This window comes from Pelophylax lessonae (assembly GCF_965119305.1).
Source record: "Pelophylax lessonae genome assembly, chromosome: 3".
In the NCBI taxonomy this organism is placed as follows: domain Eukaryota; kingdom Metazoa; phylum Chordata; class Amphibia; order Anura; family Ranidae; genus Pelophylax; species Pelophylax lessonae.
In genome coordinates this window covers 314,206,598-314,231,414 of record NC_138770.1, presented here as the reverse complement: position 1 = coordinate 314,231,414, position 24,817 = coordinate 314,206,598, and the positions used below count along the sequence as shown (strand labels likewise).

Here is a 24,817-nt window from a genome sequence, read left to right as displayed (position 1 = left end):
GAAACCATGAATGCCAACATGTACTGTGACATACTGAAGCAGAGCATGATCGCCTCCCTTTGGAGACTGGGCTGCAGGCCAGTATTCCAACATAACCATCCCAAACACACCTCCAAGACGACCTCTGCCTTGCTAAAGAAGCTGAGTGTAAAGGTGATGGACTGGCCAAGCATGTCTCCAGACCTAAACCCTATTGAGCATCTGTGTGGCATCCTCGAACGGAAGGTGGAGGAGCGCAAGGTCTCTAACATCCACCAGATCTGTGATGTCATCATAAAGGAGTGGAAGAGGACTCCAGTGGCAACCTGTGAAGCTCTGGTGAACTCCATGCCCAAGAGGGTAAGGCAGTGCTGGAAAATAATGGTGGCCACACAAAATGTTGACACTTTGACTTAGGGGGTGTACTTACTTTTTTTGCCAGCGGTTTAGACATTAATGGCTGTGTATTGAGTTATTTTGAGGGTACAGCAAATTTACACTGTTATACAAGCTGCACACTCACTACTTTACATTGTAGCAAAGTGTAATTTCTTCAGTGTTGTCACGTGAAAAGATCTAATAAAATATTTACACAAATGTGAGGGGTGTACTCGCTTTTGTGAGATACTGTGTATATATATATATATCACACACACACACCAGATTTCATGAAATGGAAATAGAACTTAATAAATCACGTGTCTTTAATATACAGTACTTTTCTTAAAGAGGTTGTAAACCTCCAATTTTTTTTTTCTTAAAACGAACACCTGAAAGAAAAACACATAATGAGCTAGTATGCATTGCATACTAGCGCATTATGAAATACTTACCTAAGAACGAAGCCCCTGCAGTGCCGACCGCTTACCTGTCCATGGGCGACATGTTCTGTCGCCCTTTTCCGGGTTTGCGGCATCCGGCCATCTGATTGGCTGGAGCCGCAATGACGTCACTCCCGCGCATGCGCGCAGGAGCCGATGGTGACAGCACAGGGCTCTGAAGGAACGGCACGAGCGGCCGTTCCTTCAGAGCGCATGCGCCAGTGATGTCACTGGCTGCATGCAAAGTAAATATCTCCTAAACGGTGCATGTTTAGGAGATATTTACCTTACCTATAGGTAAGCCTTAATATAGGCTTACCTATAGGTACAAGTTGTAGAGGAGGGTTTACTTCCTCTTTAAAGTGATATCAACACAGCACTTCTAAAACCCCATCTTTCTCATACATCAGGCCACATGGTCATTGCATTCACAGACAGAACTCTAAGACACATGGCTGACTGTCCTGTGATCATACTATGGTTAAAACAATAATATCACTCACTTGTTGGTGCTGCCTGAGGAAATTTTCAATCTCCACATGAACTCTAATCTCCTCGTCCATCTTTTCTTGAATTTTCTGTAAGCAGATTTTGGTAGACTCAGTACAGGGCAGAATGTTTATTACCGTAGTCCAAAGTTCAGTAAACACTTTTTTTTTTTAATGTCATACACAGCTATATACAGTATATAGAAATAGAAAAGAAGCTGATGGCTAGTACACCATATTTCGTTAATATAAAGGACATGTATGCCTTCTTTCTTCCTTCCCCTTTTTTTGTATTTTTATAGAAAATAGATAGAAATCTACATAGATTTTTTTTCGTTATTTTACATACATCCTATTACAGCATTAAACAATTTCCCAATGAGACACCATTTCATTAAAGGAAATATTTTCTGAATCTGCGTAGTTCCCACAATATAGCTCCAAATGAACAATTTAACCCAAGAGCAATTATGAATGTTTGGATATGTGCACACAAATGCATTTACAAAACCCAGAGACTTATATTACAGGTTAACACTTTTATGTACCTACATTGTGCGCAGGTCCATTGCGCACATATAGTGAATATCACCCGTGTATACCTGTATAATGCTCACCTGAATCTCCATCTGCAGCTCTGACTCTGCTATACTGCACTTTGTCTGCGTCTGCGACACTTGAAGCTCTGAGTCCTTCTTCACATACCTGCCTTCCATGTTGGTTTTAGCTTTCATTTCTTGTAGCTGATCCTTGAGGTAAGCAATTAGTTCGGTACGGCTCTGGGAACATGAAATGTTAAGCATGAAAAGTCTAGGATTCTAAAGCGAAGTTTATTACTATTTATTTCTGACGTTGATAGGCTTGTGTGCTTTCCTAGTGCCCATATAGATAAGACTTGTCTGGACTCGGTGACCATCATTTCATGTTTATAGCTATAAAAAGTGACAGAAATTCTACATACATATAATAGGGTGCATAAATGAAATGTTGGAATTTATAGTTCTCAAATTAAACCAAAAAAAATGTAATATAAAAAAATACATTTAATGAGGGATAATCACCACTAGGTGGCAACCATCCCTAAAAAGTGCTAATAGTGCAAACAAAGTCTCAAAAAATATGTTTAGAGATGAATGTCAAACATCCTCCTTAAAAAAAAGTGCCAAGTCCCAAAGTTAGGTCCAAGGATGAATATGAATCTTCCCCCTAAATAAATGCATTTGCAGTGTCCCCCAAGTGCAGAAATAATCCACGTTGTCACCAACAGTGCACCGCACCACCACCCCTGCAATGCACTCACCAAATACATGAAATGTATAAGCAAATACACAATCCAATCCAAATATCGCCCGATATTCCACAGACTCCAACAACTCAGGTGCTGGTGATTCTTTCTCTGCATATAAAGCTCACACTACGGGTGGGGCCTGTACATGCTGACATCACACTGCTGAGTCCGTGAGTCAGATCAGTGGCCTCTGCAGTGAGATTACTGCATTTTTATATACTTTCCACGTGGATTGCTTGGATTATGTACTATTGGACTTCTGTTCATAAAAAAAAAAAAAACTACACTTTATACTTTTTGTGGGGGCTCCATGGTGTGAGTTTTATATGCAGAGAAAGGATCACCGAAACCTAAGCTGTTGGAGTCTGAGGAATATCGGTCGATATACGGACTGGACATGTATTTGCTTATACGTTTCATCAAAAGTAATCATACCCCTTAAAATTTTCCACATTGTCCTGTTGCAACCAAAAACGTAAATGTATTTTATTGGGATTTTATGTGCTAGGCCTACACAAAATGGCCCATAATTGTGAAGTGGAAGGAAAATAATAAATGGTTTTCAAAATTTTGTACAAATAAATATGTGAAAAGTGTGGCATGCATTTATATTCAGCCCCCCGAATCAATACTTTGTAGAACCACCTTTCTCTGCAATTACAGCTGCAAGTCTTTTTGGGGATGTCTCTACCAGCTTTGCACATCTAGAGAGTGACATTTTTGCCCATTCTTCTTTGCAAAATAGCTCAAGCTCTGTTAGACTGGATGGAGAGAGTCTGAACAGCTATTTTCAAGTCCTACCACAGATTCTCAATTGGATTTAGGTCTGGACTTTGACTGGGGACAGTCGAACACATGAATATGTTTTGATCTTAACCACTTAGGGTCCTTTCACATGGGCTTTCTGCCCGCCAGACTCTTTTGCTCAGCGGGGATTGATCTGCCGATCCCCGTTAAGCAGGCGGATGACAAGTCCGTCTCTGCTTATTTTGCAGAGACAGACCTGTCAGATCCCCGCTCTCCTCTATATGAGATCTGATGAAAACAGACCGCCTGTCCGTTTTTTTCATCCGATCCGATCCCCCAGACGGATGAAAAATAGGGTTTCCATCCGTCTGGATTTCACGCACAGGATAGCAGCGGGTGTCAGCGGACATCTGCTGCTCCATAGAGATGCATGGAGCATCAAAACTGACAGGGGGACCTGATCAGAAAGCCTATGTGAAAGGGTCCTAAAGGACCAGGCCTTTTTCTGACACTTGTTTACCAGTTAAAATCAGTATATTTTGCTAGAAAATTACTTAGAACCCCCAAATATTTTATTTATATTTTTTTTTTTTTTTTTAGCACAGACCCTAGAGAATAAATTGTTGCAATACTTTTGTTACACAGTATTTGCGCAGCAGACTTACAAATGCAATTTTTTTTGGAAAAAGTACATTTAAAAAAAAAAAAAAAAAAAAAAAAAAAAAAGAATAAGAAAACAGTAAAACTAGCCCAATTATTTTTCTAGAATGTGAAAGATATTTTTACCCCGAGTAAATAGATACCAAACATGTCATGCTTCGAAATTGCACACGCTCGTGGAATGGCAGCAAACATTGGTACTTAAAAATCTCCATAGGCGGCGCTTTAAAAAAATTCTACAGGTTACTAGTTTAGAGGTACAGAGTAGGTCTAGGGCTAGAATAATTGCTCTTGCTCTAACAATTGCGGCGATACCTCACACGTGGTTTGAACACTGTTTGCATATGTGGGCGCGACTTGCTTACGTGTTCGCATGCGCACGAGCTCGAAGGAACAGGCACTTTACTTTTTTTTCTCCTATTTATTTAATTTTTTATTTCTATACTGTCCCATTAAAAAAAAAAATTATCACTTTTATTCCTATTACAAGGAATGTAAACATCCCTTGTAATAGAAATCTGCAGGACATGGCCTCCTTTAATGAGTTTCCCCTTTTTTTTTTTTTTTTTTTTTTTTTTTTTTTATGGATTTTATTTCATTTTTGGACTTTTTTTTTTTTTTTTATTAATTAAGGGTTTATGCACATTCAGAAATTTTTGCACAGGATGTCACTTTTTTGCACTTTGTTACTTTATTGATTTTTTCCTCTTTTTTTTTGGGTTATACATTTATATTTTTTAGCATTAGCGCTTTAATTTGTTGCAATTTCTACTGCTTTTCCCTGAATTTATATTAATTTTAAATATTTGCGTATAGATCTTTTGCACTCAAGGACTTTATTTCTATTTGTTTTTTCTACTATTGATATTTGTTAGATTTAAACAATTTTTCACTTTTTGGTTTTACATCCTTCTTGCCCCAAGGCAGCGCTGCCTGTCCCTCCTTTTACATCTTCATGGTGTTATTGATTATGCACATTCACTTCAATAATTTTTTTTACACATGCATCTATATTTGTTGAGGCAGGAGTGTATCTAGATTTACATTGTCATATGGGTTATTCCATTGTTTACCCATTTAATAAATATAGCGCAGCTCCATACCGTTTTATTAATAACCCTGATTTAACTTCTCCGCAACTTTATCTCTAACCTGTCTGGTGTGTACCTTGGCCTCCATGATGCTGTTTGTTCACTAAGGTTCTCTAACAAACCTCTGAGGGCTTCACAGAACTGCTGTATTTATACTGAGATTGAATTACACACAGGTGGATTTTATTTATTAATTAGGTGACTTCTGAAGGTAATTAGTTCCGCTAGATTTTAGTTAGGGGTTTCAGAGTAAAGCCCCGTACACACGTACCGATGGTCGGCTTACAAATGTTCCTCTTTTCTCCCCGGGATGTCGGTGTCTGCTGAAAAGTGCAAAGACAGCACAAGGACAGCACAAGAATTTTGTCCGCCGACTGCAGAAGTGATGTCATGTAATGGTTAACTTTCCCTGTGTTTTCTATTTTCTGAGCATGCCCAGTCTTGCAAATCTGCGGTCTGTCGGCCGAATTGTGTACTGACAGGCGAACAATCGTCCGTTCTGGTGTCGGCATACAAATATTTTCATGTTTGCACGAAAGACTTTTGTCCGCGGATTGTGCGCAGACATCTGTCGGAGGCACCATACTAACACGCGTACAATCGGCAGATCCTTCGTCCACCGACGTTTGTATGCCGACGATCGGTACGTGTGTACGGGCCTTAAAGAGGGCTGAATACAATTGCAGAGCTGGTGGTGTGGTGCACTGTTGGTGACAACATGGATTATTTCTGCACCTGTGGACACTGCATATTCATTAAGTAAGGAGGAAGATTGATATTAATTCTTGCACCTAATTTTGGGACTTTGTTTGCACTATTAGCACTTTTTTAAGGAGGAAGATGAATATCCATCTTTGAATTTGTTTGCACTATCAACACTTTTTAGGGATGCAAAATCAAATGTATAATAATAGCCCAATCTGTGCGTCTCAGTTCGTTATATCATACATTCAGCGGCGCTTCAGCACACACAATGTATGTGTGCAAGTATATTAGTCAGTTCCTGCAGTGCTTCAGAGCCTGCAATTGCAAACTAGTCCCAACTCCACAGGATGTGCAGTCACAGCCAGCAAAAAGATTTCTCCTCTGATGTTCAGCACCAGTGATTGTACACACAGTATCACTAATCCTTCACCACACCGACTGTGCACCCCTATGAAGTGGCCACTCACCGAATTGCCCTTGAAATATCGCCTTTATGCATAAGCTGCATGAGCCCTTGCTTCTAGTCGGTCTGTCGTCTCTTAGGCACGTCCAGATCCTATCCGTCCACCAGGGGTCACTATCAGGCTGTATATCTCCTCAGTGCAATTTGTAAGCAAACGACATGAAGCAAGAGAGTAGTGTAATACTGTTTCGACTTTATTAAATAAAACTTCCCTCCCCTTCAGCGTATATGCTTACATTTCAATCACCCTTTGCACGCATATCATAAACACAGAGGCTTTGAAAGGTACCGCCGCTCGCCGACCGCGAGCTAGTCCCTGCTGTGGATTACAGCGCTCCTGCGGCTAACAGGCGAGATCCAGAACAACAGCGGTATCCTCCCTTCGTCTCCTCAGCAGCAGCGTACGTGCATCCTGACCGGTTTCGTCTGGTAGACTTCAACAGAGGACTAACGTGCGCTGCTGCAATCAAGATTAATGTATGCAGCCGGAGGACCTCCCTCCCATCATGATTGGTTTACAACACTGATGGGTTCAAACACCTCTTCATTGCCATTACCTGGCCTGAAGGAAATTCAATATGGACATACCATAGAATCATTTTCTAAATACCGGAAAAACAAGATTAATCGATACAAAACAAAGTTTAATACCGCTATTAACTCTCTTATTACTGCAACCAGTATCTGAATGGGTATTCCCCGGGTTTGAATCACACAGAACCCCAGTTTTTTTCAGATTGGCCATCTTTGCCCGATCTGAGCATGTATGTTCAAAATTTCCAAACCTATCGATTTGTAAAAATTGGTCATGGAGTTCTTTCTACCCCTAATTCTACATGCCATCTTGCCCTATCCGGATGCATACATCTTAAGTACTACTAATATTTAAAACGGTTATGCTAAAATCGATATAACCAAAACTTGACACAAAAATAAACCTACAGCACCTGGTATTCCCAGGTGGTCTCCCATACAGGTACTAACCAGGCCCGACCCTGCTTAGCTTCTGAGATCAGATGAGATCGGGCATGTTCAGGGTGATGTGGCCATAGGTAAAATGTGAAGTGCATTCTAATGGTGAAACCATCATGTATGACCACTGTCCTCAAGATGTCATACTTATTACATAATTAGCACATGTCATGTAATTTCTGATATGTTTTAAAACCAGTAAATGTCAAATCTTAAATAAATCATTTCATAAATAGTAGATACATAATAAATAAATACATTAACTTCATAAATAATAGGTACAATTCATATGTTGAGATTACAAGAAAATGTTGTTCATAGAGGCCAAATCGCAAATATAATATATAAAATTCGCTCTAAAATATCTTAGTCCATAACCAATGGTACTAAAGGTTAAAATATATAAAAAATAAAGGCGTGTTGCCAAAAGGAATCAATGGTCGAGGCATAATCGTAAATTCGAGTAAAATTGGAGAAGGATAAAAGTATATATAAAATTTTGTATATAAAAATCTATATATAAAATGGAATCCATAAAATGTCCTGTCTAAAAAATATACTTAATAGTTGCTTAAAAAACAGTTCAGGTCAAGTTCTATATTTAACCCGTTGGGCGCCAAGGAGTTTGTCTTGTAAATCCATTCAGTTTCCTTTTTGGACAGTTCTCTTACTCTATTGCACCCTCTCCAGTTGCTTGGCATCTTTTCTATACCCCAAAATTTCAGTGCTGAGGGGTCTTTATCATGCTTTTCCCTGAAATGTAGTGGGACACTGTGTTCCTTGAAGCCTGTTGTTATTTTATAAATGTGCTCAGAAATCCTGATGCCCAATTTTCTCTTTGTTCTTCCTATATACAACATACCGCAAGGGCACTCCATTCCGTATACCACGTGGGTCGTGATACACGTGATACACTCCTTTATTTCAAAGGTCTTCCCATTTGCTCCTGAAGTGAACTCCGTTAGACCCCGAAAGTGTGTATTCACTTGTCTGCAAGCCTTACACCTTCTGCATGCGTGAAATCCAGACAAGTCCCAGAACATCTTTGGTGGTCTGGGAGGGTCCAAAACTTTCCTCACCACTCTGTCTCCAATAGTGGGAGCCTTTTTGTATATAAATATTGGGTTATCCGGAATCACGGGGCCCAGAACCTTATCAAGCTTCAATATTCCCCAGTGCTTTTTCATGATAGATTCAAATTCCCTGAACTGGACATTATAATTTGTTATGAAGCCCCATTGGTGCGATTCATTTGGAATCTTATTAGTTGGAGCCAGGCAGGACTCATGTGAAACCGCCAGTACTTCTTTCACTGTCTCCTCCAGTACCTCCGGTCTGTATCCCTTATCGGTAAATTTGTCTGTTATCACGCGTGATTGTTCCAAAAAATCCTCCTCCAAGGTGCAATTCCTCCGTATCCTCAGCAATTGCCCCTTGAGGATGTTCCTTAGCCAGCACGGGTGATGGCCACTGTATACTGGAAGATAGCCGTTTCTATCTGTAGGCTTAAAATACGCCTTAGTGATGATCCGTCTGTTTTCGATCCGCACAGATACATCTAGATAGTTAATTCTAGATGAACTCTGTTGAAGTCTACCAGACAAAACCGGTCAGGATGCACGTACGCTGCTGCTGAGGAGACGAAGGGAGGATACCGCTGTTGTTCTGGATCTCGCCTGTTAGCCGCAGGAGCGCTGTAATCCACAGCAGGGACTAGCTCGCGGTCGGCGAGCGGCGGTACCTTTCAAAGCCTCTGTGTTTATGATATGCGTGCAAAGGGTGATTGAAATGTAAGCATATACGCTGAAGGGGAGGGAAGTTTTATTTAATTAATAAAGTCGAAACAGTATTACACTACTCTCTTGCTTCATGTCGTTTGCTTACAAATTGCACTGAGGAGATATACAGCCTGATAGTGACCCCTGGTGGACGGATAGGATCTGGACGTGCCTAAGAGACGACAGACCGACTAGAAGCAAGGGCTCATGCAGCTTATGCATAAAGGCGATATTTCAAGGGCAATTCGGTGAGTGGCCACTTCATAGGGGTGCACAGTCGGTGTGGTGAAGGATTAGTGATACTGTGTGTACAATCACTGGTGCTGAACATCAGAGGAGAAATCTTTTTGCTGGCTGTGACTGCACATCCTGTGGAGTTGGGACTAGTTTGCAATTGCAGGCTCTGAAGCACTGCAGGAACTGACTAATATACTTGCACACATACATTGTGTGTGCTGAAGCGCCGCTGAATGTATGATATAACGAACTGAGACGCACAGATTGGGCTATTATTATACATTTGATTTTGCAAGTTTTACGTTTACAGTGGCAGCTAGTGCATTAAAAGGATGCACAGAGTGACATGTTTTACATGATTTTATCTACATGATTTTATTTACTATTTATTCATGATTTGAGTAGATATATTTATTTCTTTATACCTTACACTGATTTATATATATATTTTAGCGCCGGGCGGGTGGTTGACGTTTTTTAGCATCAGTTACCTTTTACAATACTTTTTAGGGATGGTTGCCACCTAGTGGTGATTATCCCTCATTAAAATGTGTTTTTTTTTTTTTTTTTAAATGTCAAATTTTTTTTGGTTTACTTTGATGACTATAAACTCAAGTATTTCATTTATGCACGCTATTATATGTATGTAGAATGTCCAAATGCTGTACTGTCACTTTTTATATCTGCATACAAGGTTGACTGATTACCTTACTTTGTGCTAGCTGCTTTTTTTTTTTTGCCTGTTCGGAGCACTCACTCGTATTATTACACTCATGTTTATGGCTATTTTCAGTCCTAATTGGGCTTTTTGTCACAGCCATTAATAGGCTGATATTACTCACAGAATTCAGAAAAATATTTGTGAAGACATACACCTAAAAGTATTGGATTTGGAAGGAGTAAAGAATGTATTCAACTTTGAGTATTTCACTATGCATTATTTGGTTAACTACTTTGAAAGCTTATATAAAAGCATTCATTATATACCATTAGTTTATGACTGCTAGATTAGTTCTTGCATTCCACTCAGTTTTCAGATAACACAAGTTTAATATCTAATAAGACAGAGGTATACAGAAATAAGTTTTCCATTTTTTGACAAATGTATATACAAATACTTCCTCCCTCTTTCATTCCATTAGATGACCATGTATGGAGAAGCAACAAGACTGCCAGCCTGTGAAATATCACTGCTCAGAATGCTGCACATTGTTTACTTAGAAGTAGACTTTATGGAAAATCAGAAGAGCATGATGTCACGTGTTTTATCACTATACTAGAAAAAGTGTGGCTACTTTAGTAGGTACATCTGAGATTAAATGAACCTAAAACGCAATTCAAGAACAATTGATACATTGCTATGAAAGCAATTTGTATGCTTCAGGTGTTGCCTATCCTTGTAGAAGGGAACTAGTATAAGTAAGGAGGAAGGGCAATTGGAAATCAAGGGTGCTGTAATGATTTTAGTTTGTACCAGCTTTGTATGCCTGTTTCAAATACATTTTGTTGTATGTAACACGTATTGCTTTTAAACAAACTTTCTCTATCGTTAATCGACAGACACAGCTCCATCTTCATTACTAGTAGGGTTTTGCTCCTCCCATCAGGAATAGGCACTAGGCAGGCAAAAAGCTTAACCACACCTATGGGGGCTGCCCCTGCAGGCATAACCCCTCACACTCTGCTATCATTAATCAGTTTGTTTTGCCTAGTGTTAGGGATAGGACCTAGCCCTGCTGGGACTTCGGTCTTAGCTATAACAGGGAAAGTTTGTGATTTTTTATATTTTTATACTAGTTCGTTCCTGAGGACCAAGATCCAGAGGAACTACAAGCAACAGCCGGCTGTGGTTTTCGCACTGAATAATCTAGATCCTTAAAGTCTTCCAGCCTGGCCATCGAGCGTGAGCTGGTTATAGTCCAGAACTAGGCCTCGCCACGACAGTGCCCCAGTGGATGGGGACGAGCCTGTGAGTGGACAGTCTCTCTGGGACACACACGACCTGGAACACCCTGAGTCACAGCTTCCCATTGGCTGACAGCAGCTCCATTCTGAGGTGGCAGGTGATCTGTCTCAGAGAGGCACCCACCTGATACTGTGGTATGGTGAGTAAATGTTGCCCCCAAAAATGTCTGGCGATCTTGGGGTGCTCGTGGGCCCTTCCCTGGAATGGTCAAACCTTAGGGGCTCCCTCGGTCCCTGGAACCTCAGAGCACTAGCGTGGTATTCCCCTCAGCATTCCCCCACCCCTAGCAGGTTTTGTACCTTTGGGGGTTTTGGTAATAACCCGGCCGTTATGGCGCTTATTTGAGGGGGGTGGATGATCCTGTGTGGGTCCCTGGTCAGGGACCTTTAGATTCCTATTGTTCTGGGACCCCTTTTGGGGGTCCTGGAGACCACATGGAACACCCTGGGGGGCTGCCATTTTGCTGTGGTTCATGATTTCTATGTTCACATTAAGATTGCATGGGCATTGCATTTTATATTATTCCCTATTGAGAGAGTATGAGCGGCGATGTTTTTGAGGTCCATGGGCTGGACAGGTTTGCCGCATGGCTTTCTACTGATAGAGGCAGAGTTTTCTTTTCCTCTTCCTGTTCAGTCAGTATCAGTTTTGTTTTTACACTGATCATGCTGGCAGCTTTTTGTGGTCTGGTAACGTTTTTTTCTGAGGTTTTTCCTCATCTGTTCTGCTATCATTAAATAATTATCAGGGATTGAGAGCCCGCAGTGTTAGCAGTGGGACTGTGTTTTTCGCGGTCTACAGGGACAGTACCCTAAAAACGGTTCCCAGTCTCAGCCAGAGATTTCATTTTTCTTGCAAAATTTGATGTCCAAGGTAGATTTGGTTATTTCTGTTATTGCCAGCCGCAAACGCCCTCTGCCCTCACCTACATCAGCAGGGTCTTCTGACTCTGAGATGGATATGGTTGCCGCGGACGCAGACCACCTTGAGGGATCGGGGCCTTAGCATTCTGACAGTGAAGAGGACCTGTCCTCGTCAACCGCAGCGCAGGAACACGCATTGGTGGAAGCTCTAAACTTGGCTGATGAACCTACAGCGTCAGGTGTGCAGATGTCTTTTGGCTCCCGAAAATTCCCTAAGTCAGGGAAAGTGTTTCCTTGCCCAGAATTTTTTGACTCCATTGTAGATGAACAACGGAGATGCATTAAGCACATGTTGGTGGTGCCGTTTGGCACGACGTTACCCCTTTGCGGAGGTGATGTCCAATAGGTGGACTGTTCCATCAAAAGTAGATTCTCCGGTGGCCAGGTTGAATAAGGTGACTCTGGTACCAGTGGAAGAATCGCCAACTTTTCCGGATCCTGTGGATAGACGGGTGGAATTATTGTCCCCCCATTTACACGTGGTGGCAGGTCACACGTTAGAGACTACCTTTGTGAATGTTCTGGTAGCGCAGACTGCTACTGAATGGGTGAAGTTACTTAAAAGTAACTTGAAAACTGCACGGCTCCCCCCCTGCAGTGCTGGAATTACTATACCAGTTGGCTCAAGCTCTGGTATTCATGTGCGATATGTCCCTGGATTCAGCTCGGTTAGTGGCCAGGACGTCAGCAGTGGGTATTACGATTAGGCTCTTGGTATGGTTGAAATGCTGGTCGGCTGACGAGGCCTCAAAAAAGGCTGTGGCTGATCTTCCGTTTACAGGGGAGAGGCTGTTTGGATCCTCTCTGGATGAGTTGATCAAAAGTATCATGGGGGGGGGGGAGGGGTTTAAGAGCACTAATCTACCCCAATCTTCTAAAAGTAAGGCGCCACGTCCTAGGCGGGGGCCTTCCTTTAATGCTCATGAACGTCTTTTTCGTGCCTCCGGGTCGCAAGAGAAAGAAAAATCATTCAGGTCTGCTGGGGGTCCCAAGAAGCCATGGTCGGGAAAGCCTAAGTCCGGAAAATCTGGGCCTGCCGACAAGTCCTCAACTGCAAGAAGCAGCGCCCTAACCTGGTTCTGGGGTGGAGGGGCATCTTTCTTTCTTTCTTTCTTTCAGGAACCATAGACTTCCTTGATTCAGGACAAGTGGGTTCACAAACTGATTCGATCAGGGTACAAGATCAAATTCCAGTCTCATTCGTTGGACAGGTTCTTCCCGTCCAATCTACAATTATCCCCAGTCCGGTAATGGGACCTGCGTGGGGCGGTACAAGATTTCCTGTCGCAAGGAGTGATTGTACCGGTTCCATCTCGGGAACGGTTTCAATGGTTTTATTCAAACCTATTTCTCTATCGCTCATTGACAGACGTAGTCCTCGGTGATACAGCACCTTCGGGTTATGTTGCCTCCACAGGAGTAGGACTAGACAGGAAATGAAAAATGCTCTGGCCACACCCCAGGGGCAGTCCCCGAGGGTATATCCTCTCTCTCTCCGCCACAGCAAATCAGTTTTTTTCTGTCTAGTCAGGAGTAAGGACCTAGATACCTTGCTGGGATCTTCGGTCCTGGCAGGATTTTTTTCTTAGAAAATAATTTTTTAAGACAGCTTTTTTTCTCCAGTGTTCCTGTGAGATCTTCAAGCAAGAAAGCTGAACTGGGCGACGGGCGGGATGTTGAGATCCAGTGGTCACCCCAGTTCAGCCTACGAGCGCGTGCAGGCCATAGCTCCGCGCTGGGTCGGCCGCGACATAGTCCCACTGGACGGGGACTGACCCTGCGAGTTAAACGTCTCGCTGAAACGCCAAAGACCATGAGTCACGGCGCCCGTATTGGTCGACAGCCCTCCTACCTCGGTGGAGAGGGGTACTGTCAGGAGTTGGCGCCCGCCTGGTTCCGGTATGGTGAGTAGTATGTTCCCCCTTTCCCCCTGACGGGTCTTGTGGTGAACGCGGGCCCCTCTCTGTAATGGTAAGGATGGGTTCCCCTCTATCCTACAACATGTCACAGATCCCCCTAATTGAGTGTGATTTTTGTGTACAAGAAGCCAGGAGGCTTGGTTTGGGAGCTAACAATCTAATTGTAAAAATGTGAAAATGATTGTAGTCAGTGGCAGTACTAGAACTTTACTGTGATAGTATAAGGTATCCTACCTGTCAGAAGCCACAGGGCGATGTCTATACATGTATACTGCATTCCAGATCATTCCTCCAGCTAAGCAGATGCCTCCCGACGGCCACGGACCGCATACGGCCCGCTAGGGTCCGGTACCTCCGACCACGCTGACCACCATGAGGGTGAAGGGTCGTGAGGCCGAGATCCTTCTGCAGACATGCCGCTATTCTGTGCAGGCCGCCGCCATTGTCTGGTAGATCGCACGAGGCCGCCATTTTGGTGTAGCCTCGTGTCTCCAGCATGGGGGCGGCCATGTTTGAGGTGACTCAAACACCTCATGGAGCCAGGGGGAGGAGCCGGCAGGCGTGTTAAGGGGCGGAGCCGCCTCTTTTACCCAGGAAATAGGGCCAAAGACTTCCTGTCTGTAACAAGACAAGCACTGAGCAAGCTGATGAAAACTTCTGTGCATCAGGGATGAGCCTTGGGGTCTGTCTCTCTCTCTGTGGGGTCCAAAAAGGCAGGTAACACTGAGGGGCGCTGTTGCGACTGGGGGACACAAAAAAAAAAAAAAAGTTTTTTTTTACTTTGTCATTTTTTGTCGCTGGCAAGTGTCTTGTATAATCATTGACCCTGCCGCATAGGTATCCCCACCTGATCCCCTCAAGGTGGCCGCAGGACCCTCCAGTACCCCACTTGTTTTTAATGCATTATCGGCAGTTTTGGAGTCTTTGGTATCCCGGGTGGAGGTGGCCTGTCAGGGACGGGGGTCAAATAGCGACCCCCGCCTACCCCTATTGTTTATCAGATACTTCAGGGGCTGTTGTCTCAGGTAATATCTCCTCAGCAGTGAGGAGCACGTTTCTGCCTCCGCCATAGCACAAGAGTGGTGGATGCACTAGTTGTGTCCGTCCGGGAAACCTTTAGTCTTGAGGTTACACCGGCAGAGGTAGCTGAGACTGAGATTCCTTTTTGGTACTTGTTAGCCTACCAAAAGGGCGAAGGATTTTCCTTTACCCAAATGGGGTCGTTTTGAAACGAACCCCTGTTATTTCCAAACGCATGGCTAGGTGCTATCCGTTTGAGGAATTCCTCTTTATAGGATAGACGGTACCACCTGCTGTCTTGCCACAGACTGTTAGGATAAAAAGACCTCGTAACTAACGAGGACCTTCCTTTTCTGCTCATATAGAGTTGTTCGTTCCGCGAGGGCGGGCGATAAGGCGAAACCCTCCAAAGCCCCTTTAGAGGGGTTTCAAAGGGCGCTGGTCGGGTAAACAAAGAGTCCGGCTCAGCCAAGCCTGAAGAATATAGCCTGATGCGCCCCTACCCATCTCTGGGGTGGGGGGGGGGGATGTCTTCACCGGTTTCTGGAGGACACAGGATCGAGTTTCGATCACTTCCACCGGTGCGATTCTTCCCTTCTAACATTGAACAGTTTCAGGGGTTCTATTCGAACCTATTCACAATGCCCAGGAAAGAGGGCAAGGTGCGTCCAAATCTGGACTTGGGAAGAAATAGAGTCCATCCGTACAGTGGTGGCCTCCCTGCATCAAAGAGATTTCCTGGCGTCCATAGACATATAGGATGCCTATCTTTATATCCCCATCATCGCAGGACATCAGCGTTTTTTCGCTTTCCCAAAGATCATCCCTGGTTCCCACCAGGAGACTGAACTATCTGGGCCTAAGGTTGGATACATCCTGGGCAAGAGAGTTTCTCCTTGCTGGGAAACTCCAGAAGGTTCAGTCAACGATTCGGATGTTGCTGTCCGTTAATTGGCTGGGACTGATGGTGGCCTTCTTAGAGGCAGTACCGTATACCCAGTCTCCTACCCGAATTCTCCTGAAGGAGATTCTTTTTTAATGGAATCAGAATTCCGATTCCCTGGACAATCGGATCCGGTTGAGCGAGCGGACCAGGAAGTCTCCGATGCTCAACCAGGGGAAGTCATTTCTTCCGATAGTATCCAGATTACCAATAAGGGTATCGGAACCGAGAGCGATCAGATTTTGTCTGATTTACTGGATCGAGCAGCTCTAGAGCAGCCCGATTCGGATCCAATCGCATATGGCCTCTTCATCCAGAGGTTTTTCCCTAGCAGTCCCTTCATTGGGACATCCCGGATGTGGATCTGTTGGCACCTTGACCTAACAGGAAGGTGCGGAGGTTTGTAGCTCGCGCCACGATCCTCTAGCGGACGCAGCAGAAACGCTGATCGCCCCGTGGGGGCAGTATCAGCTACGGCATGCCTTCCATCCTCTCAAGTTGCTGCGGGAACTTCTTCGCAGGATAGAGGTGGAGGGAATTCCAGTTATTCTGGAAATTCCGGATTGACCTCGTCGAGCCTGGTACGCCGACTTGGCGAGGCTAGTCGCGGACGCTCCATGGAGACTTCCTCTCAGGGAGGATTTGCGGTCTCAGGGACCGATCTTCCATCTTGCTTTACAGTCGCTGGCTTAATGGCCTGGCCATTGAGACCCAGGTACTGAAGGACAAGGGAGTGTCAGCTTCAGTTATTCCTACCTCCAGTTAAAGCATGGAAAGCCACTTCCAGCACATGGAAGTCTTATATTGCATGGTGTGAATCTATTGGATTTCCCCCACATACCTATTCGGTGACCCGAATTTTGGTCTGTCTGCAACAAGGGGTTGAGCAGAAACTATCCTTGAGCACGATCAAGGGTCAGGTTTTCGGCGTTAGCAATCTTCTTTCAAGAAACCTTTGGCTAATCATTCCTTGGTGCGGAATTTCATCCAGGGGGTGCGACATCTGGCTCTGCCAGTGCGCGCACCCTTACCGCCTGGTATCTTAATTTAGTGTGGTCGGTTCTTCAGAAACTTCTCTTGAAGATATTAGGGAGATTCCCTTGCTTACATTCCCAGAAGGTGGCCTTCTTGATGGCCATTACTTCTGTACGCAGGGTGTCAGAACTGGCCGCATTATCCTGTCGTTCCCCAGATCTGGTGGTTCATAGGGATAAGGTGGTTCTTCTTCCGAATCCATCCTTCCTTACTAAAGTGGTTTTCGTAAGACGGACTCACTTTTTGTGATCACGGATAGCCCTTGAAGGGGGTTGCCTGTGTCTGCCGCGACCATATCTACATGGATCAGTCAGACGGTGGTACAGGCTTATTCTATTAAGGGTCGGAATCCTCCGTTCCCTGTTAGGGCGCACTTCACTCGAGCGCTCAGTACTTCCTGGGCCTATCGCCATCAGGCGTCAGTGGTCCAGGTATGTAAGGCGGCCACCTGGTCGTCGGTACATACCTTTACAAAATTTTATAAAATTGATGTGATGGCATCGGCGGATGCCTCATTTGGCCGCAAGGTTTTGCAGGCCGCAATTTGAGGAGACCGGTGGTCTACCTCGAGGGTTTTTTTCTGTTTGAAAATTTTTTTTTTTGTTGAGTCTCATCATTAAGGATGAGCATTGTAAACTTCTAGTTGGCACCGGTTGGGCCTTCTAGATTTGGATTTGATTTCCATTTTCCCACCCCTCATTTGTGATACTGCTCTGGGACTTCCCGAAGGTGCTGTATCACCGAGGACTACGTCTGTCAATGAGCGATAGAGAAAAATGGATTTTTGTAAAATCTTACCGTAAAATCCTTTTCTCTTAGCTCATTGACAGACGTAGTACCCGCCCCTCTGTTTTTGAGTTGGGTTGGGTTAAATTCTCTAAGCACTGCTTTTGTGACATAACTGATTTGCTGTGGCGGAGAGAGAGAGGATATACCCTCGGGGACTGCCCCTGGGGTGTGGCCAGAGCATTTTTCATTTCCTGTCTAGTCCTACTCCTGTGGAGGCAACATAACCCAAAGGTGCTGTATCACCGAGGACTACGTCTGTCAATGAGCTAAGAGAAAATAATTTTACGGTAAGATTTTACAAAAATCCATTTTTATGGTGCCCAGAAAGGAGGGCAAGGTACGACCCATTCTGGATCTCATGGCTCTGAATCGCTTTGTGCGAGTACAGAGGTTTCGGATGGAATCCATCCGCACAGTAGTGGCGTCTCTTCATCAGGGAGAGTTCTTAGCCTTCATAGACATCAAGGACGCATATCTACACATCCCTATTTACGAAGGACTTCAAAGGTTTCTTCGCTTTGCAGTAGCAGAGGAACATTATCAATGTGTGGCGTTGCCCTTTGGTCTTGCCTCCGCCCCCGCCCCCAGAGTGTTTACCAAGGTTCTAGCTCCGGTATTGGCATTGTTACACCAACGCGGGATTGCGGTACTAGGGTACCTGGACTCTCACTCAGCCTTGTTGGGGGATTTGGAGTGCACTGTCAGGACTCTACAAGAGTTTGGTTGGAACATCAATTTCAAGAAATCTGCGCTGACTCCTGTCCAGAGACTGGAGTATCGGCTTGACTCTGGATTCAGCCTTGGGGAAGGTTTTTCTCCCCCCGGACAAGCTACAAAAGTTGCAGGGGGCGATTCGGTTGTTGCTGGACAACAATCTGTCCTCTCTGCGAGTTTGCATGTGGGCCTTAGGTCTGATGGTATCGCCCTTCGAGGCGGTCCCCTTTGCTCAGTTTCACACAAGACTGTAACAAAGGGAGAGTCTGGTCAAATGGAAAAAGGATTCAAAGTCCTTGGATTCTATGATTCGGTTGAGCCACAACACGAAGTCTACTCTGTTGTGGTGGATTTAATCTACAGCTCTGTGCCAGGGAAAGTCCTTCCTTCTGTTGTTCTGGACAGTAGTAACCATGGATGCCAGCCTGTCGGGCTGGGGAAGTTCTGTGCCCAGGGTACCTGGACGATGGAGAGTCAAGACTTCCGATAAATTTTGGGAGCTCCGAGCAATAAAGCTATGTCTGCGTCATTGGATGACTTGTCTGCAAGATTGTCCGGTTCAAATTCAATCAGACAATGCCACAGGTGTGGCTTACATCAATCATCAGGGGGGCACCAAGAGTGTCTTGGCAGCCAAGGCAGTGGCTAAGATTCTGTCCTGGGAAGAAAGCTTTGTTCCAGCCCTCTCTGCTGTACACATTCCAGGTGTGGAAAACTGGCAGGCGGATTACCTGAGTCGTCAGGTGTTGGGTCCTGTGTGTTCGGTGGGGGACTCCCGAGGTCGATCTGTTTGCTTCTCGCCTCAACAAGAAGATTCAGAGGTTTGTAGCCAGGTCTCGAGATCCTCTGGCCGAAGCCACAAACGCACTGGTGGCTCCTTGGGGGTCGGTATCCGCTGATTTATGCATTTCCCCCATTAAAGCTTCTGCACAGGATAGAGGTGGAATGCATTCCGGTCATTCTGGTGGCTCCGGACTGGTCTCGGTATGCAGACCTAATAGGGCTGGTCACCGAAACTCCTTGGAGAATTCCTCTCAGGGAAGATCTGCTGTCTCAAGGCCCGATTTTTCATCCTGCTTTACAGTCGCTGGCTTTAACGGCATGGCTGTTGAAAGCCAGGTGTTGAAGGATAAGATTCTTTCTGACTCTGTGATTTCTACGCTCTTGAAGGCTAGGAAGTAGACTTCCAGGAAGATTTATCATAGGACGTGGAAGTTATACATCTCATGGTGCCAATCACTGAAGCTGCATCCTCGCTAAGATTTTGGCCTTTCTGCTGAAAGGAGTTGAACAGCGGTTGGCTTTTGGCACAATCAAAGGCCAAGTCTCGGCTTTGGCTATATATTTCCAATGCCCATTAGCTACGCATGCACCTATTCGTACTTTCATTCAGGGAGTGCGCCATCTGGCTCCTCCGAGATTATCTCCGCTGGCTCCGTGGGATCCCAAACTGGTGTTATCTGTTGTTCAAAAGCCTCCTTTTGAAAAAATTTCAGAGATTTCTCTGCCTTTGTTGTCTCAGAAGGTTGCCTTCTTGGTGGCTATCACTTCTGCTTGCAGAGTATCTGAATTGGCGGAGTTCCCGCCAAGGGCCGCTCCCCTTATCTGGTGGTACACAGAGATAAAGTAGTACTTCGTCCTAATCAGTCGTTTCTCCCTAAGGTGGTTTCTGATTTTCATTTGAATGAAGACATTGTGTTGCCTTCACTCTGTCCTAAGTCCATGCATCCTAAGGAATATGCTTTGCATTCTTTGGGTGTGGTTCAGGCGAACAAGGTTTATTTGGAGGCAACTGAATCTTTTCAAAAGTCAGACGCTCTTTTTGTCCTTTCTGATGGACCTCGTAAGGGATTGGCTGCATCTGCTGCAACCATTTCCAAATGGATCAGGCAGACGGTGGTACAGGCTTATTCATTGAAGGGTCAGGTTCCTCCTTTACCGGTGAAGGCGCATTCTACGAGAGTGCTATGTGCCTCTTGGGCTTTTCGCCATCAGGCGTCGGTGCTGCAAGTGTGCAAGGCGGCAAGTTGGTCGTCTGTGCATAAGTTTACAAAATTCTAGAAAGTAGATGTGTTGGCATCCATGGATGCTTTTGACCACAAGGTTTTGCAGGCTGCAGTTTGAAAGAGAACTTTTTTTTAGTTTCTCTTTGAGGGTGTAATTTTGTTCTGGGAGAGCTCTGATTGTGAAGCTCCATGTTACTTGATTGGCTACATTTAGCCTTTGAGGTACTTGCGTTCGTTTTATGCGTTGTCTTCCCATCCCTCATAAATATACTGCTTTGGGACATCCCTGCTATTAATGAAGATGGAACTGCGTCTGTCGAACGATAGAGAAAACTGGATTTTTGTAAGAAATTACCGTAAAATCCTTTTCTCTGAAGTTCGACAGACGCAGCACCTGCCCCTCTACTTCTGAGTGTATGGGTTTTTTGTCTTCTAAACACTGCTTGCCACTAAACTGATTAATGATAGCAGAGTGTGAGGGGTTATGCCTGCAGGGACAGCCCTCATTGGTGTGGTTAAGCGTTTTGCCTGCCTAGTGCCTATTACTGATTGGAGCAGCAAAACCCTACTAGTAATGAAGATAGAGCTGTGTCTGTCGATGAACTTCAGAGAAAAGGATTTTACGGTAAGTTCTTACAAAAATCCAGTTTTTCTATGCACGAGGCTTTGTTCACATCTGCCCCTTGGGTTCTGTTTTCAGCAAAATATGTGTTAGTGCATGTAATGGTCACAACGCACTACAAGCACAACTGACCTCAAACACTTAACACTAGATCATGTGCATGTACATCATTTGACTTTAAAAAGGAAGTAAACCCTCCTCTACAACTTGTACCTATAGGTTAGCCTATGATAAAGCTTACCTATAGGTACTGTAAATATCTCCTAAACATGTACCGTTTAGGAGATATTTACCTTACATGCAGCCAGTGATGTCACTGGCGCATGCGCTCTGAAGGAACGGCCGCGACTGTCGGCTCTCGCGCGCGTGCGCGGGAGTGACGTCACCGCGGCTCCGGCCAATCAGATGGCCGGATGCCGCGATCCCAGAAGACGGGCGACTGGGCATGTCGCCCGTCATAGAGGTGAGTGAGCGGCACGGCGGGGGACTCGTTCTAAGGTAAGTATTGCATAATGAGCTAGTATGCGATGCATACTAGCTCATTATGTCTTTCTCTTGCAGGGTGGGAAAAAAAAAAAAAAAAGTTTACAACCTCTTTAAGTGGTTATACCAGGATGATGCCTGCAGCTGCAGGCATCATCCCGGTACTGTTTTTTTTTTCAGCCAGTGGCCGACTTTTATTTAAAAGCCATCCTAGCGGCTAATTAGCGGCTGGATGGCTTTTACAGGGGCGGGAGGGGTCACCCACTCCTGCTACCCGCTGGTGCCTCTCTGGGCTCTACCGTCCCACCGGCAATCCCAGAAACAAAGTCGGTGGTTCCACCAGCTTAACACAAAGTTTGTCGAGGACCGAAAGATCTTTAGGAAACCAGAAGCACCAAGTGTTTTCCTTATTTCTTGGTGTGAACAGATTGTAAGGGCAGATGACACATCTGGGATTTAATAGACCCCCATATCTCTCCATTAAGAGTACCTTTATTGCTGTCACAAGGGATATTTACATTCCTTGTGACAGCAATAAAAGTGATTTAAAAAAAAAAGTGTCAAAGAAAATAAAATGTGAAAAATAACATTTTAAAACTCTTTCGTCCCCCCTATGCTTGTGCACAAAGGGCGAACACACGCATTGGTCATGCATGTTTATTCACAAAATATTGGCGTTCGAAAAACTGCTGCGCAAATACCGTGTGACATAAAAGACTGCTAAACCCGCCATTTTATTCTCTAGGGCCTCTGCTAAAAGATAGAATAGATCGATAGATTAGATAGGAAGGATAGATAGATAAATAATGCAAAAAATTACTGATTTGTAAACAAAAAGCATCAGAAAAGGGCCTAATCTTCAAGTGGTTGCATTTTAAACCTTTTTACCTGCATGAGATCTGCAATGATCAAATATTTTTGTGGTGTCATTTGTTCCCCTGTATCAACAAACTATAGTAGAGTAAATCTTCACATTCCTATGTCAGAAGTTTGTTTGGGATTAAAAATGTGGCATGACTCTGCACAGGCTAAATGCTAAGTTTACCTTAACCACTTGCCGACTGCGCACAGTATATTTACTGCGGCAGTCAGCCCCTCACAGGCAGAGCGACGTAGGTCTACGTCGCTAGCCTGTGAGGCTCTGGGGAGCAAACGCGCGCCGCCGGAGGCGCGCTTCCGCGCGGTCACGGACCCCCCGCACGTGTGACCGGCGGACCCGATGTCCGCCGGTGACTCGGCGATCGTCGGGGGAGAGGAAGAAAGGCAGGCAGCTAATGTAAACAAGCCGCCTGTCATTCTCCCCTGTGTAGAAATAATGATCATACGGTTCTACTATGTAGGACCGTCGATCATTGTTCCTACACCTCAAGCCACAGCCAATCACAGTTAGAATCACGCCCCTAGGGACACACACAGCCCCTCCCTCCCAAATAAAGTTAACCCCTTCACTGCCAGTGTATTTTTACAGTAACAGTGCATATGTATAGCACTGATTACTGTAGAAATGTCACTGGTAACCCCAAAAGTGTCAAAAATGTCAGTCAAGGGTCCGATCTGTCCGCCGCGATGTCGCAGTACCGCAAAAAAATCGCAGATCGCCGCCATTACACGTTAAAAAAAAAGACAAAAATCTTTCCCTTTGTTAGTAAACGCGATAACTTTTGCGCAAACCAATCAAAATACGCTTTTTGCGATTTTTTTTTACCAAACATAGGTAGGATAAAACAAATTGGCCAAAAATTTTAAAAAATTTTGATTTTTACATTTTTTTTTGGGGAATTTAATATAAAAAAATGTGAAAAATATTGCTATTTTTGCAAAATTGTCGCTCTTTTTTTGTTTATAGCGCGTGATCAAAAAATCGCACAGGTGATCAAATACCACCAAAAGAAAGCTCTGTTTGTGGGAAAAAATGGACGTCAAATTCGTTTAGGTACAGCGTCGCACGACCGCGCAATTGTCCGTTAAAGTCACGCAGTGCCGAATCGCAAAATACCCCCTGGTCTTTTAGCAGGAAAATCCTCCGGGGCTTAAGTGGTTAAACACACCACTGTGAACAGGGCTTCACTAACTGACCCCATACATATTTTATTAAAAAGCATCAGACTGCTTTCAGGTATAGCACACATCAGCACTCCAAACTTTGTATTACCTGCAGCTCCACTTTCTTCTCATGTCTTACATCATGCAGCTGCTTCTGCAGTGCTTTGATTTTTTTTCTCCCTTCTTGTTCTCTATGAAGGAAGCAAAGCATAATGAATGCCTTAATTAACATGATAAAGCCAACAGCCACAAATTCAGGTTGCATGTATAATATTGAAAAAAAACATTCTTATACCTGTGTACATTAAAAAAAACACCCTTTGCATCCAGTGTAATACATGATAGATGCTACTCTAAATCCCTTCCTATACCTGTTACTTGGCCCACCCTAGGTAAAACTTATTTTGTTAACATCTCCCTCTAGTGGTTACAAAGCAACACTGCACCAATTTGACATACTGATCTAAGATAGGCAGGTGTCTGAAGGAAAAATGGTTAAAAGCTCTTACCTGTCTATTGTGCTGTAGAAATTTGCTTTCTTCTCCTTTTCCATAACAACAGCATGCTGTAGGCTCTGAAATGATCCTGTGGTTTCCAGCTCCTTAAGCATATCTGTGATGACATCTGCTGCAAATTGCCTGTTTGAGAAACAACTAGAATTTGTGTACCTGATATTTTTAGCGAGTAAACCAAATTAAATATTGCACTGAATGCTTTTTGTTATCAAGGGAAACCTACACTATAAAAAACATCAAAAACATTCACCTTTAATTTTTTTCTTCTATAGTTTTTTTTTTTTTTTTTTTTTTTTTTTCCATAAGAAATTTTTATTGAGTTTTAAATAGAAAACATACATAATATACATTACACATAAGTACAAAAGCATGGAATGTATACACAAATAAAGAAGAGTGAATGGTAAGATAACACAAACTTGGAATAACATGGCAAAAATTAAGCGGAATAAACATCTTCGTTATAACAGTGGGTTCATGGAGAGTAGTCATACAGATAACATGGCCACGAGTCTGTCTAATCTGAAAATCGGGGTTACCTGAGGCAGGGGGCCATATTAGTTAAGGATATGCGTGGGGAAGGCAACATGTGCCACAGCGGCACCATTAA

At 44.1% G+C, this 24,817-nt stretch overlaps 1 protein-coding gene across 1 annotated transcript in view; it reads right to left on the bottom strand.

Annotated features, from left to right (window-relative positions):
* DRC9 (dynein regulatory complex subunit 9) overlaps positions 1-24,817 on the bottom strand; it is a 65,139-nt gene that overhangs the window by 14,722 nt on the left and 25,600 nt on the right. Inside the window, exons 4-7 of the mRNA XM_082252172.1 lie at positions 24,202-24,330; positions 23,802-23,883; positions 1,906-2,067; positions 1,304-1,378 (exon numbers count right to left, since the gene is read on the bottom strand). Of these exons, the coding sequence (XP_082108298.1) occupies positions 1,304-1,378; positions 1,906-2,067; positions 23,802-23,883; positions 24,202-24,330 (448 nt within the window). The remainder of the gene's footprint in view (positions 1-1,303; positions 1,379-1,905; positions 2,068-23,801; positions 23,884-24,201; positions 24,331-24,817) is intronic.